This window comes from Alosa sapidissima, chromosome 7 (assembly GCF_018492685.1).
Source record: "Alosa sapidissima isolate fAloSap1 chromosome 7, fAloSap1.pri, whole genome shotgun sequence".
In the NCBI taxonomy this organism is placed as follows: domain Eukaryota; kingdom Metazoa; phylum Chordata; class Actinopteri; order Clupeiformes; family Clupeidae; genus Alosa; species Alosa sapidissima.
Genome location: NC_055963.1, coordinates 33,613,551 through 33,627,736, shown reverse-complemented (window position 1 = coordinate 33,627,736; position 14,186 = coordinate 33,613,551). Strand labels below are relative to the sequence as shown.

The 14,186-nt window shown below is 39.5% G+C and overlaps 1 protein-coding gene across 2 annotated transcripts; it reads right to left on the bottom strand.

Moving 5' to 3' along the window:
- Window positions 1-5,232: 5,232 nt before the first annotated feature.
- LOC121713809 (isocitrate dehydrogenase [NAD] subunit gamma, mitochondrial-like) lies at window positions 5,233-13,652 on the bottom strand. 2 transcript variants are annotated; one of them, XM_042098764.1, is made up of 13 exons: window positions 13,502-13,652; window positions 12,977-13,030; window positions 11,941-11,946; window positions 11,422-11,519; window positions 10,864-10,979; window positions 10,709-10,769; window positions 10,444-10,576; window positions 10,150-10,283; window positions 9,937-10,039; window positions 9,119-9,265; window positions 8,929-9,023; window positions 7,855-7,915; window positions 5,233-6,696 (listed from the first exon to the last, which is right to left on the bottom strand). In XM_042098764.1, the coding sequence occupies exons 1-13, from the start codon at window positions 13,577-13,579 to the stop codon at window positions 6,592-6,594; spliced, it is 1,191 nt and encodes a 396-aa protein (XP_041954698.1). In that variant the 5' UTR covers window positions 13,580-13,652; the 3' UTR covers window positions 5,233-6,591. The 2 variants fall into 2 exon arrangements, with proteins under 2 accessions (XP_041954698.1, XP_041954699.1); XM_042098765.1 differs by lacking the exon at window positions 11,941-11,946.
- Window positions 13,653-14,186: the final 534 nt, after the last annotated feature.

The window sequence follows — 14,186 nt, the reverse complement described above, 5'->3', positions numbered from 1 at the left end:
AGAGAGAGAGAGAGAGAGAGAGAGAGAGATAAGGGGCACAAAGAGAAAAAAAGTGAGACAGCAATAAATAAAGGAGGGAGTAAGTAAGAGAGAGTGGGGGTAAGGAAGCAGAAAAGAGAACGCCAATCAGGCAGGTGCATTTCACGGAGGGCAGCTTTCATCAAAGGCTCTTTCTGGGAGGTGAGGTGCTCCTGGTGGGCAGGCTACATAGGGAGAGGAGAAGATGTCATGGAAAAAGTGGACAGATGGCAGAAGACATTGTTAGGGAGCAGGGATGGAGGGAGAGAGAGAGGGGAAAGGAAAGAGAGAGAGAGAGAGAGAGAGAGAGGGGGGGGGGGGGGGGGGGGGTAGTAAGAAAACAACAGCTGTGTGGTATGCACAACATGAAGGGCAGGAGAGAGTAAAGGGAACGCGTGAAGGATCAAACCTCATGCTTTCTCCACGACATTTCAAACACACCGCCACACCTTACCAGGTTTCTCTGGGGGGGGGGGGGGGGGGGGTATGCTTGTTTGTATGTGTGTAAGTGTGTGACAGGGGATTCTCTAGTGTGTGTCTGTATGTTTTTGTTTGTGTGTGTGTATGAAAAGTGAAAAGTCTCTGGTGTGTGCGTGTGTGTGTGGGGAGGAGAGCTCCAGCTGGCCTGTGATTTCTCCATCACGTCATGCCACCCTCGCGCTGCTGCTCCGGCTCCCAGAGTAAACTCCTCAAATGGATGTTCTTCTTTTTTTCCCCTTTCTCTCCCCTGCTCTCCCCCTAACTTCCATCCGCTATTTCCATCATGCTTTAGTGGTCAGTGCACTGAGGCTAATGGAAGGTGACTGCAGGTCTTGGGGAGGGCAGTGGGTGTCGACACTAATCAGACAGGCCTCAGAAGAAAAAAAAACCCCTGAGCCAAATAGCGTGGATGGGCAGAGGAGAAAAAGAGGAGAAAAAATAGAAAAGAGAGGAAGAGCAAGCGGAAGAGTAAAATACTTTTTCAAATCAGTCAGTGGTGATGGTGGTGTGACGTGTGAGTGTGTGTGTAAGTAACTCTGTCTGTGTGTGTGTGTTTATGTAGTTCATTGTGGGTTTATGCATGTGTGTGTAAGTATGCGTCTATATTTGTGACGTGTGTGTATCTGTGTGTGTTGATAGGACTGTTGTCTAAGATCTTTCTAAAATTAAAGACTGCATTTTGATCACCAAAAACGAGACCACACGTGCTCCATCTGGGACGTCTGGAGTTCTGCTGTGATTTGACCTGTTCTGCTTTCATCAACATTTAGGACAGGCCCGATGAATAGTACACGAGTCTGGCCAAATGTATGCATGTAAACCAGCAGGAAGATAAGGGAAGACGACAGCACGAATGGATAGACGAAGGGAGGGGAACAGACTCAGAAGAAGAGGAGGAAAGAGAGACACTTTTTGGGCCGGGTTCCTGGAACATGCAACAGAACAACCCTGAGAAGCACCCCCAAAGAGACCTGTGCTGACATGACTATGGTTCTTTGCCTGGAACAAGCAGGGCTCCAGAGTCTGTTCTTCGTCTGTGTTCCGAATTGGTCCCCTCGGTCCTATGTTCGTTTGGCCCGTGTTGATGAAGGATGTTCGCATGGGAACACCAAGGGAAATAAAAAAGTGGACTTTGTTTACATACCTGTGGATTTCAGCTCAATTACTTCATCTCCACCTTACCCTTGTGTATAAGTATGCTTGTACATGTCTGTATGTGTGTGTACAGTATGTGTGTATAATGTGTGTGCTTGTATAATATGTGTGTGTGTGTGTGTGTGTGTGTGTGTGTGTGTTGGTGGTGTATATGGCTGGAAGGAAGATGAGCCTAGAGTCTCCTTTGGGGATGTGCCACTTAGGCGAGGCTTGGACATGTAAGGTGATTAACCTGTCATCACCGACATGCTCCAATCCTTCACTCCCCACTTCTCTGCCATCTTAACTGTCCAGTCAAATTACAAGAATGATTTGTTCATCTTTATTTTGTCCTCCTTCATCTCAAATGCCATTTCTGCTTTAGTTGCTGACTTCAGGCAAACATCTGAAGACTAAATGATTTACACTTCCTACCTGCTAACTCAAGATGTTTGCATATTTTGAACGCCAAGTCTGGTTTTCTCATTTTGACTTTCGGTTTCTACAAAGCTCTCTTGCTCTCACTATCCCTTTCTTTCTCTCACTTTGTATATATACACTGTATATGCTCCATATACTGCCTCAAGATAATAATCAGTTTGTTTTTCTACTCAATTTCCCCTCCCTGTGATCTTGGCCATCTTGTTTACTCTAAGATCCCCCTGTGGCACAGCAGCCTGAATGTTGTTCCTCACTTGTAAGCCACTTTGGATAAAAGTGTCAGCTAAATGAATTCATGTAAACGGAAATATGTTTGTTAGAAAGAAGTCTGTGTTATGTTAGCCCATGAGGTCACATGCTGCAAAGAAAGCTTCATGACAGGGAAGAGTGAAGAATGTTTTCAATAACAGTGTGGCTTACTTTTGTTTTTTCCTTCCTTGTCTGACCCTTGTCTTTGATCTTGACATCTTTGCCCTTTTTCTTACATCCCATGTCTCTGTCGCTTTCACACACACACACACACACACACACACACACACACACACACACACACACACACACACACAGTAACACACACACACACACACACACACACACACACACACACACACACACCCACACCCACACCCACACACACACCCCCACACACAGTAACACACACACCCACACACAGTAACACACACACACAGTAACACACACACCCACGCACACACACACACACACACACACACACACACACACACACACACACACACACACACAGTAACACCCACACCCACACACAGTAACACACACGCACACACACACACACACACACACACACACACACACACACACACACACACACACACACACATGCACACACTCTCTCTATCCTTTTTGTCCTGGCAAACTTAGTGTTTCCTTCCACCCAATTGCTTCCTCATTAGTGAAAAAGCTCTTAAATTAATTTGAAGAACTGAAGGCGACGCCTGCTCTTTTGAAGTCTTCCCCAAATGTCCTGCTGTCCCTTTCTTTTTTCCATTTATGTCTCTCCCGGACTTTACCATAACTGATTCAGTCTAAATTCCTGTTATGTATCTCACCCAGAAATTTCTGACTCTATATTGAATGATTAGCAGCCAATAGACTATTCAGACTACACCTACTTCTACAGTTATTACCAACGCCCATTATATCAATAACCATATTAAATTATATTTGATGTTATATTTTATTATATTAAAGCTATATTGTTTATAATATAATATAATGTTATATAATACATTATGATATAATAATTAGCCCATAGCAAAGGAAAATTGAAAATGAGGGTTACCGCATGGACGTGAGCAACATACTGTTCAACTCAAACTCTCTACTAATTCTATCTTCTTGGAACTGCTTTCTTCCTTTTAATTGGGTTATTGGATGCATATTTGGTGCAGACACTCTACAAGACAAATGGACTCATAAATATTCTTTAGTCAACTACAGTACAATACAAGGCCGTCCAAAATCCTCACATCCCTGATCCCCCGATAGGCACTCTTGCCAAGTTTAGACAGCAGATAGAAATATGGTGACTTGGATCAAGTGAAAAAAGAAAACCTTTCATGTTGCTATCAATCATGAAATATATTTGGGCATTCTCGTTTCACCGGCATCATAAAAATGGGTGATTGCAGTACTGATGACACATATTAATGGTCATTTGTGGAATTAATTGTCTCAAATAGATACGGCACAAGGTAATTACGTTAATGAAGTATCTAATTTATGAGGCTAAGGATACTGGAGCTGAGGCCCTACAAAGGGCAGAGTCAGTGAGAGAACACTAAATGGCTTGTTTAAAGGGGCAAAATGTAGCTTCTGGTACCAGAAGAAACGATGCCGTAAACTGAAAAGAGAAAACTTCCTTTGCCTTTGTGGTCATTATTGCTTGCATATATGTTTACATTTCTCAAGCCTGGCAATTGTGAATGTGTAAAATAATCACCCGCATCAAAGAAACGTAATATAAATACATGATTAACTAGATATGCTTTTCTTGTTTTAGCAATGTATGCAAGTATTTTGTTTACATTCCTGAGGAAAATAAACAAACTGTTCAAGTTCAGGTGGTTTAAAAATTATGTTTAACTTAGAAACACCTATATGTACCTATATAATGCAGCAAATATATCACCAAATAACTCTTTCAACTCTTTTGGGCACTTGCAAGAAGAACAACCTTATTCAATTATGTGCATCATAAGAGGTCATTGTTAATGTGCATCATAAGAGGTCATTGTTCAAAACCCACCACTTTTGGATTAACTTTGTCACAGAGGACATTTTAATAGTCTCCCTACGGTGGGGCACAGTGGCAATGGTGATGACTCTCTCTGTACAAACAAGCTTTTGTGGTGTTAAAAGGCCAACTATGGAGAGAATATTCTGTGTGGTTTAATGTTTTGCCAGTGTAACCTGATTTTCAGTTATTGTTCTAGTGTTGCTGAGCGCTATCAAGGACATTAAGGTTGTATACTGTATGATTAGTATGGTGAACAGGGTCTGAGAGGAACAACAGTCTACCAAACTATTATAAATAACAAACAAGTTATTGCAATTAATACAGTAAGGGAAGGGTAGATTGACATATATAATATTTATTGATATATATTTTTTACTTAAAGGCTCTGATATTTCTCCTTCAAGAGTACAATAACAGATGCCTTCTACCATTTTAAAACTTGCAATGGCTTATTAGGTCTAATATTGTGTGACAATGTAATGTCAGTGTAACAGGCTGTTATGGCAACTGAAATCATGAGAGATGTTATGACAATTACCTTAATACTCACGTTATCGAAAATATGAAACAGTCACGTTTCATCATTGATTTTTGATAACTCCCATAATTTTAGATGCCATTGCATTTCTCTCATGACAACAAATGACTGCTGATATGCCTTGACATTTTTATGACATTGTTCTATCATTCCTAGGACAGAGGCTTCAAGAACAGTATTATTGTTAATAGCATATGACGCTGTGTCGTGCGTCCATGCAAGCCTGAATGTGTATGAAACCTGTGTCAAGATTACTGCTGCCCCCTACTGGTAGGTCAACATATCTTCCCTTTGATAATGACTGCTACAGTATGTACAGTAGAGGCACTATCAGTGAAACCAGTTCTTTTAGTTGCACATTTTTATTGTTCAAAGTGTATTATCCTGAGAATACACACAGTTTAATGGGACAACAAATGGACACATAAAACAACTGCAGGTCATAAATGTAGAGCAGTAATTAATGGCCAAACAATAATTTATAATAACAATAATAATTTTAGAACTGTTCAGAACAGAAATGTGTTGACACTTTCTAAAGGCTTACTGTACGTCCAAATAAATTGCCTTATTTCCTACCTTGTACCGTATGTAACTGGTGAATGATCTATGTACTCAATGTAAAAATCAACTTGATCTACGTCAGATGCACCTCATGTCCCTGTCCTAAGGTGATCACATTCTCTTCTCAAATCCAACAAATTCTCGCTTGACCTCTGAGGTAATTTTAAAGAATGAGTAACACTCCATGTATGTGTGACTCTGGTCGAGTCATGTTGCATATTCTGAAAGCCTGTATGCACTATCCAATGGACATAACAGCAAATAGTGAGGTGTAGTGAGTAAATGTTGTCCTTCTAAACGACTATCATTACCATTTTCAATTTCCATTCTAAGATTAATTTTTGGTCCAATTTTATGTCAATATGAAACTAAAATATGTATAATTTTTTTTTGTAATTTTACTTTTACCAACGGAATTACAGAGACATTCATCATTTTATGGTGATAGTATAGTATATATACTATTTTGATCCCCTGAGGGAAATTTGGTCTCTGCATTTATCCCAATCCGTGAATTAGAATAGATCACAGAGTGCAAAGCATTTGCTTGGTTTTAAAATCTTTTAACAGACTGAGTTACAGTAACATTAGATGTTCATTCTGAAAAGTCTTGAGGGCATTGCCTATTTGCCGTCTAGAATAACAAATAGAATAGAAACAATATGACTGAGTTGGACATACATTTTTACAAAGTGACTAATGCAATTAATGCGAGGCTTGAATTATGCTTATTCCTGTTACCACCAGTGTGCAGTTTCATCTCGTTATGTTTCAATACATGTAGGTGGAAGTTTAGAAGATGCATCTACAGTATTTTATAACATCAATGACTGTAAAAAAAAAACTAAGGATAGCTAATGCTCAGTAGAAAGCCAAGCCATCGGAAGAAACCTAAAAATTAGATTTAAGAAAACTAGATTTAACCAAATATCGTAAATTCTGGGCGGATCTGGCCAATTTAGCCAATGTAGCTGACCAATTTTGGCTTAATTTCATCAGACCTTCATCAGACACCATACTTTTCTTTTTAACAATGACTGTACAGCACCAATCAACAGAATATACCTGCCAGCGGTCTGGGACTGGCCTTGGCTGTATCGGTTTGGGGTTGAGCTGGGCTGAGCTGGGTTGGATGTGGAGGTTACATGGGCTCAATGGTAAGAGGCCCTTTGCTCTCGATCTCCCTCATGATGGACTGGACCACCTCAGACGTGGTGCCCTGACCTCCCAGGTCTGCCGTGTGCAGCTTTGAAGAGTTCAAAGGAGAAAGACAAAGAGTGAGAGCAAAGTCACAATAACAACAACATCACTGAACTTATCACTTGGAGAGTTGGAGAGTTGGAATAATGTTGTTGTTAATTACATACATGTGAATAATTACATGCCTGTGAATGTTGCAGTGTCTTTCAACAAAACTGTCCTGAAAGTCAATCTGAGTTAATACCAAATCTGTGTGAATTTACACGTTGATAAATATTTTCTTGGTAATTATTTTTCTGGATGCGGAACGCAATCTGTTTACTAGACACAGAGGCTTAAAACCTTGCCTGTAAACATGATGAGGCAAAACACATGGTATTATATGAAAATGACAACAGAGCACAGATTTCTTAGATTTAATTTCCCTGCAATTCTCTCAACACCCCATGTGTGAATAATATTCCATGCATGAATAATTGTTTGAAAAAATCATAGTTGTCCTACGGTAAAAATTATGTAACAGACATATGTCTTTGATCCAAAAACAATCGGAAAAGATCTTAACATATTACAAACTTACATGTGCTAAATACACCATACGCATACTTTAAGATACACTAGAGACATATCCTAATTGATTTAACATGCACACCCAACATGATCAGAATACTGATTGTTTCTCTTATGTTTTTATTCTGTTTTGAATGAGCTGGATATGGTAGCAATACTACTGCTGCGTGAGCCCCACTCTAACATTCGACAACAACACTTAATAATCATAATCAGTTGCTCGGAACAAAACTATGAAAACAACAAACAAATTCACTCTCATTTTTACTTAAGACTTGATGTAGATGCTTATGGGTGTAGATCAAACTAAATCAAACCATTGAAAATGAACTTAACCTAACCCCTACATTTTCATACCTAACCCTAAGGCAAAAGCTTCTAATACAAAACTCAATGATCAGATTGACAAAATGTATCCAGCGAAATATCCCTGACCCATAACAGCCTCTTCAAGCTTACTACACAAGGGTTGATGACAAGAAAATCTTTCCAGGTTTCCTTTGGGATTTCAAACCTTTAGTCAGAATAACAAGTGAAAATGTTATGTATAAGCTGATGCTAGTGTATGGATAAAAGTGTTGCCATGAATAGAATGTCAGAATGTCATGAATAGAATGTTATGATGTTCTCATACCCGTGTCTCTGACAGAGTGGTGTTCACAGCCTTCCGAATCATGCTAGCATACGCATGAAGCCTGCAATGGAGCACAGACAGACAAAAAGAGACATAAACAGCAAATAATACATAAACCACTTTGTTATAAATCCAAATTTTCGATATCTGATTATTATCGAGTTACTACATCAATATTATGAAGGAAAGTAATTTACAATAACTAAGATTGAAGTTTTTCATCAAGTAGTTTTGCCATTTTTGGAACGTGGACGTGAAAATATCTTATTAAAAATAGTACAAATTATACAGAAAAGTAGATAATCCTTCTGACTAACTTCAGTAATTTTACCATGACAAGGAAGATTAAACAAATATTATTCTATCTAACAAAATGATTTCAGTAACAGATTAGAGGACAGAGTAGTCACAGAGGATCATCTCCTTTGATTTCCATTTGATTTGTACTGTCTTTTTACAGATAACACCTCCTCCTAACTGTTGATAATATTTGAACTCTATCTTTTCAGACATAGATAGATAGATAGATAGATACTTTATTGATCCCCAGGGGAAATTCAAGGTCTCAGCAGCATACATACAACACAAACACATTCTTTAACAGCAGAAAGAGTAATTAAAGTATATAATATAAAAACACAACTAAGCAGTAAGGACGGTAGAAGATTATGCTAAATATACTAAAATACAAATTATACTAACACTTAATACAATATATAAAAATATACTAAAATACAAATTACAAAAATACAAATTATACTAACTAACACTTAATCTAAATCAATTCTAAAAACAGTATCCACATAGTGGTGATTAATAATTAATGATATATCATATATGCTATAATTAATGATATATCATATATGATATAATAAAGACATGATATATCATATATGATATAATAAAGACATGATATATCATGCAAATATAAATTAGCTATATTGTAAATCAGATGCAATGTAATATATCTCAAACAACGACTTGTCATGAACAAGAGGATACTGCCATGAGAATACTGAAAGCAGCCATAACTTTCTTATACAGAGACAGCCAGGAGGACAAATGGGGACTAACTTCAAGTGATCAAGCATCAGACAGCCAGCCAGCAGAGTCGCAGTGGGGTTGGCGATGTTCTTGTTAGCGATGCTCTTCCCTGTGTTTCTGGTGGCCTAGAAATAAAAGGCGGAACACAATCTCTCAGAGGATTCCACACTTCAAAGTGCCGACAAACTCCAGCCGAATGTGTCCTTCCCAAGTCTCTTACCGTTTCAAAGACGGCGTAGTCCTTGCCATAGTTGGCACCGGGCACCAGTCCCGGACCCCCGACCAAGCCAGCACACACGTTGCTGACCACGTTGCCGTACAGGTTGGGCATCACCATGACGTCAAATTGATGGGGTTTGGATACCAGCTGCAGGTGTGGGGATAATGGAAAGGATACGTCTATTTGCGCTGCATTTGTTAATCAACTTGTTAGCGGAAAGTCGGCTACTCTCCTCTCGTGTTCATTGACTGTGGTTTGCGCTGTTTGTGCTGCATTCCTTAATCGACTTGTTAAGCCTAAGGTAGCCTAAAAACACACCCTTCATAAAATAACATTTTTATAAAATTTTCGAAACAAATACAACGTTTACATACTTCGATTTGTCTATAGACAACCTCACCACACTATCACAGAAGTGTCATTCTATTTTAAACCCATCAGTGGTGTAAAATAGTTGGTTTTTGATGTGAGTTCACTTTCACTGTAAGACAATGTGGTTTTAAATTATGCAAATGACGCTCTTGCTCAAAACTCTATTTGAACTCAACAGCCATTCAAATTACAACCATGCCCCACCTTCCATGCTCCAGAGACAACGCACTGAAAGGCTCTAATAGTCTGAGCCACCATCTTTGTTTCCCACTTACACAAATCGGACAGCCAGAGGACATTGACGAATAATTGGCTTAAAATGACAAAAAATTGGATTACAATTGTGGACTGCACGTTTTATAGTAATTTTGTCCTGACATTTATAAGACATACTGCAATACTGTAAGGAAGTCATGTGTTGTTGCATTCATTTCTATTATAAATACCTGCATGGTGGTGTTATCAACGATCATGCTGTCAAACTGGATATCTGGATATCCTGCTGCCACCTCGTTACAACACTGCAGGAACAGCCCATCGCCCAGCTTCCTGTGGAGTTTTAAAATAGAAGATGGTAAGAGCATCTCAGGTCACCGGACACACTCTCTCTGGTCAGCTGATGTTCACAGTGAGAGTAGAAGCTGGGCAGAAATACCTACATGATGTTGGCCTTGTGCACGGCTGTGACCCTGCGGCGACCTTTCTCCCGTGCTAAGTTGAAAGCATACTCTGCGATTCTCAAGGACTTCATGCGAGTGATGATCTTCAGACACTCAACCACTCCTGGTACACTCTGTGTGTGTGTATGTGTGTGTGTGTGTGTGTGTGTGTGTGAAGAAGAGACATAAACTTCTGAAGAAATTATACAAAGATGCACATGCACGCAAGCACACACACACACACACACACACACACACACACACACACACACACACACTCTCTCTCTCCCATACCTCATGTTCCAGGCTGCTGTACTCTCCCTCTGTGTTTTCTCTGATGATGATGATGTCGATGTCTTTGTGACGAGTATTGACACCAGGAAGTGTATGGCAGTGCATCACATTAGCATACAAATCTAGATTGGTGCTACAAACAAACAACAACAACAACAAAAACAATAAAAAATAATTATTTGTTCTTAAATATTTTTTTGCCAGTACAAATACAAATACAAAATAAAACACAAATAAATAAATACAAATTACTACTACATCCTACCGAAGCAAATTGTTCCTTGATTTGTGAGAGGGAGGTAAGTTGTGATTGGTCTCTATATTACCTGGACACAGAATCAACAAAATTAGAGAGTTAGACTCGGCGTGACCAGTGTGAAACGGTCAATACACAAACCATACCCCAACTCTTATCCCTACCTTTTAGTGCCACCCCGTTACGTTTGATGGCAGTGATGGCGTTGTTGATGTCATCCTCGGAGGTGACCGTAGAGTCCACTTTCACAATCTCAAAATCCACAGGCACACAGCAAAACCTGTGTGAAGGTGGTCAACAAATACAACAAAACAGATTAACAACTCAAGCCCATAGGTGTCCATGTGCACAAGCCCTTAGTGATACAGGTGCAGGTGAGGCAGGTAAGTATAATCCAAAAAATGAAAAATCAAAATCACTGCACACTGACCACTATTAACGTTGTTTTTATTTGGAGCGCTCCAAATAAAAATGGCGTTAATAGTGATCAGTGTGCGGTGATTTTGATTTTTCATTTTTTAGATGAATAACTCAGTTCAGTGACGTCCTGATGTCAAATGTTGGGAAAGTTAGACGTCACTACATGTATAACATACTGTAACTTTAGTTACAATGTAACTAAAGCAGAGTGTTGCACAGTGGTACAATGATGTTTTTTGTAAATGATTTAGTGCTCCAGATTCAGAAATTGATCAGTGCTAGAGAGTGAACTGGTGACAGACCTGAAGAGTTCTCTGACGTGGTTGAACAGCTCAGGTCCGATGCCATCTCCAGGAATCAGCGTGACTGTGTGTCGGCCTCCATACTTAGCCGGAGGGGGCTGCCAAATGGAGAGAACAGGTTCACATCTCATGGAAACAGTTATGACCTGCTATCAACCATCCGTGACTCACCTGCACCAGACATCACAGCAAACTTGAAACTTCAGCAGCAAAACAGTCTAGTATGAGATTCACATACAAATTCAATCTAAGCATGCAAGAAGATAAACTAGAGTGAAAGTCAGCTGCTTCACATCCCAAACATATTTTTGGTTCTCTGAGGTTGTTTGTGTTCCTGTTACCACAACCTCTTGGCACAGAGCTCCAAATTGGATTTTTGTTTTGTTTTTACTTATGTTTCACTCTGTTTAATGCAATACAAGTAGACTAATTATACGCTATCAGTAAACTACAGGACTAAAACTTCTATCCAGACAGCGCTAGTAGAGGGGTCTTCTTCAGTAATATCCTAGTACTTACAATAGCCTGGCCCATGTTGGAGGGATTGGAAAGTCAGAGGGAGAGAACAGGGATTGTTAATCATGTGGAGAGAGCAAGACATCCACAGCCTTGTGCTAACACTGGCTTATTCATGCTGGTAGGTAGGAGGAAAGGGTGAAGTTGCCTGCATGTTTCACTTGTTATAGCATTGATTGCTTCCCCCTTTGACACAAAATTGCAGATGGGATTCAATTTGTATGGGACTGGCTTTTGTAATGGTTTGCCCAGTTCTGGCGGATTTGAGGTTTGGATGGAAACAGCCTATAATCATGATGGATATTGTTAGTGACATTTTAGAAAGGGTTCATCTTGGTCTGATGGCACATAGTTCAAGATGTTCAGATACAAATTGATGTACGATCTGTCCAAGTGCATGGATGAGAGGAAAGATTTTTTTGTTACATTTACATTTAATTAATCATAACATTTACACAAAATTATAGTCAAGAATGGGCAGTATTTATGAAATATGTATTTCAAAAACAAAATAGCATTTTGATGTTATTCAAACTTATTTTTCTTGAGAACTTGAATTATCAGTCATTCTAGGCAAATAAGCACGACTATCCAATCAGAACATATGGAGTTTGAAGTTGTTTTTTTAAGGTAATAGAACTCCATTGTTGCTTTAATCCCATCTTCTGTGGCTCTCAATAGGTCCGCTGGTTAGTTTGTAGCACCACTTGCCAAGTTCAGTTGTGGCTTTTTGAGTAGGCCTACATCATAGGCAGAGAAAAGCTGTTGCTCTCAAACACTATCCACTTAATCAACAGAGTCAGTGTACTGACGAAGAAATATTAGACAGACAGGCACATTTTGAAAATATTAAAATACAGTATTTTATTTTGATACATGGGTGTGACTATTGAATTTTGTAGTTTAATTTAAAACACTTAAAATTAGGATACATTTTGGTGTATTTTTGCCCATCCCTCATCATAGTGCCATTGTAGGCTGTTGTTGCCTGTCTACCTTTACTTGGAACTGAAGTGTAATTTCAAAGGGCAGAACTTACGGTGTAGGAGGACTTGTTCCTCCGAACGCATCCATGTGAGGCTGGCCGGAGTACCTGTCAGTAACAGAACACCAGGGTAGACCACAGTCATCATGTTACACGCAACTCAACACGCCTTAGAAAGTAGGCCTACCCTAAAAAATGATCTGTCTCTCAATTCATGAAAAACCGTGTAGAGAAAAGCAGTCTCCAAAAGAGCACCCCTGACACCTGCCCTCAAGAGATCTTATCAGCGTTCACTTGACCTGTCTAACGTTAGATTAACTTTCGTAAAACGATTCCGTTTCAATGACTTGGTCATTCAAATCAATATGAGATCGGAAACAGATTGAGGTTATTTCAATGGTAGGCCTACAATAAATACACAGAACGTCCTTTTAAACGTCGATAACAAGCTAACGATGACCTTGGCAGGTTCGCTGCAGAATGAACAGCTTCGGTAGAATGCAAGGTTTAGCCACCACATTTGCAAAAAGTAGGCCTAGCTAAACGACATGAAATCTAGAAAACAAATAGTATGCTTACATTATTCACATTGCCCATTAGTCCGCCCCATGTCGGTTTTAATAACCGGGATACTGTCAACACTGTTCTGGGAGACATTTTGTACCCAAATGTATGAACCGGCTAGTTGATCAGTGGGATAATTCCTTGACTACGTGCTCGATGGAGTGGGCGGTGCGACTGATCGCAAATCAGCCAAACAAACTTCTTCCTGAACGGCAAGGCGCCCCATTGCATGCCACAAATACACCAGTTGGCTGTATCAGGATCAGTGGTCAAATCAGGATAAGCCACTGTAGACACTTGTCTGTAGCGACATCTATCGTTTGCGAAGTTAAACGTCATGCCTATCATGGTCATGACTGCGGCAGCCTCAAAGTAATTTTGGGTGGTCCAATCAGTAGTCAGGGCCTATGTGGTTTCTGTGGGTTTGAAATGTTAATTTTTGGAGAGTGGTTGGACTGTCCTTAGAGTTCATTGAACATGGAGAAAAACGATGTCTCCATTTGTTTTACCTGTTTCAACCCTATTTTTTTGAAATTGTATATTACACTGTAATTAACACCATACATTTCGCCTAAATCACTGGATATGTTGAATAAAGTTCACAAAACAGCTATTTTCAACAGTATTGTATGTCAGTATTATGATTGTATGTAAAACAATTAGAGATAAGATCAACAACCAATCAGTTTCACCAAATACA

What these genes read in the sequence shown, in the direction of transcription:
- LOC121713809 (XM_042098764.1), bottom strand. Translation starts at nt 13,579, where the DNA reads ATGTCTCCCAGAACAGTGTTGACAGTATCCCGGTTATTAAAACCGACA. An exon ending in TAACGGGGTGGCACTAAAAG is followed by an intron (nt 10,770 to 10,863) that starts GTAGGGATAAGA and finishes TTCTGTGTCCAG; the next exon opens with GTAATATAGAGACCAATCAC. An exon ending in TCAAGGAACAATTTGCTTCG is followed by an intron (nt 10,577 to 10,708) that starts GTAGGATGTAGT and finishes GTTTGTTTGTAG; the next exon opens with CACCAATCTAGATTTGTATG.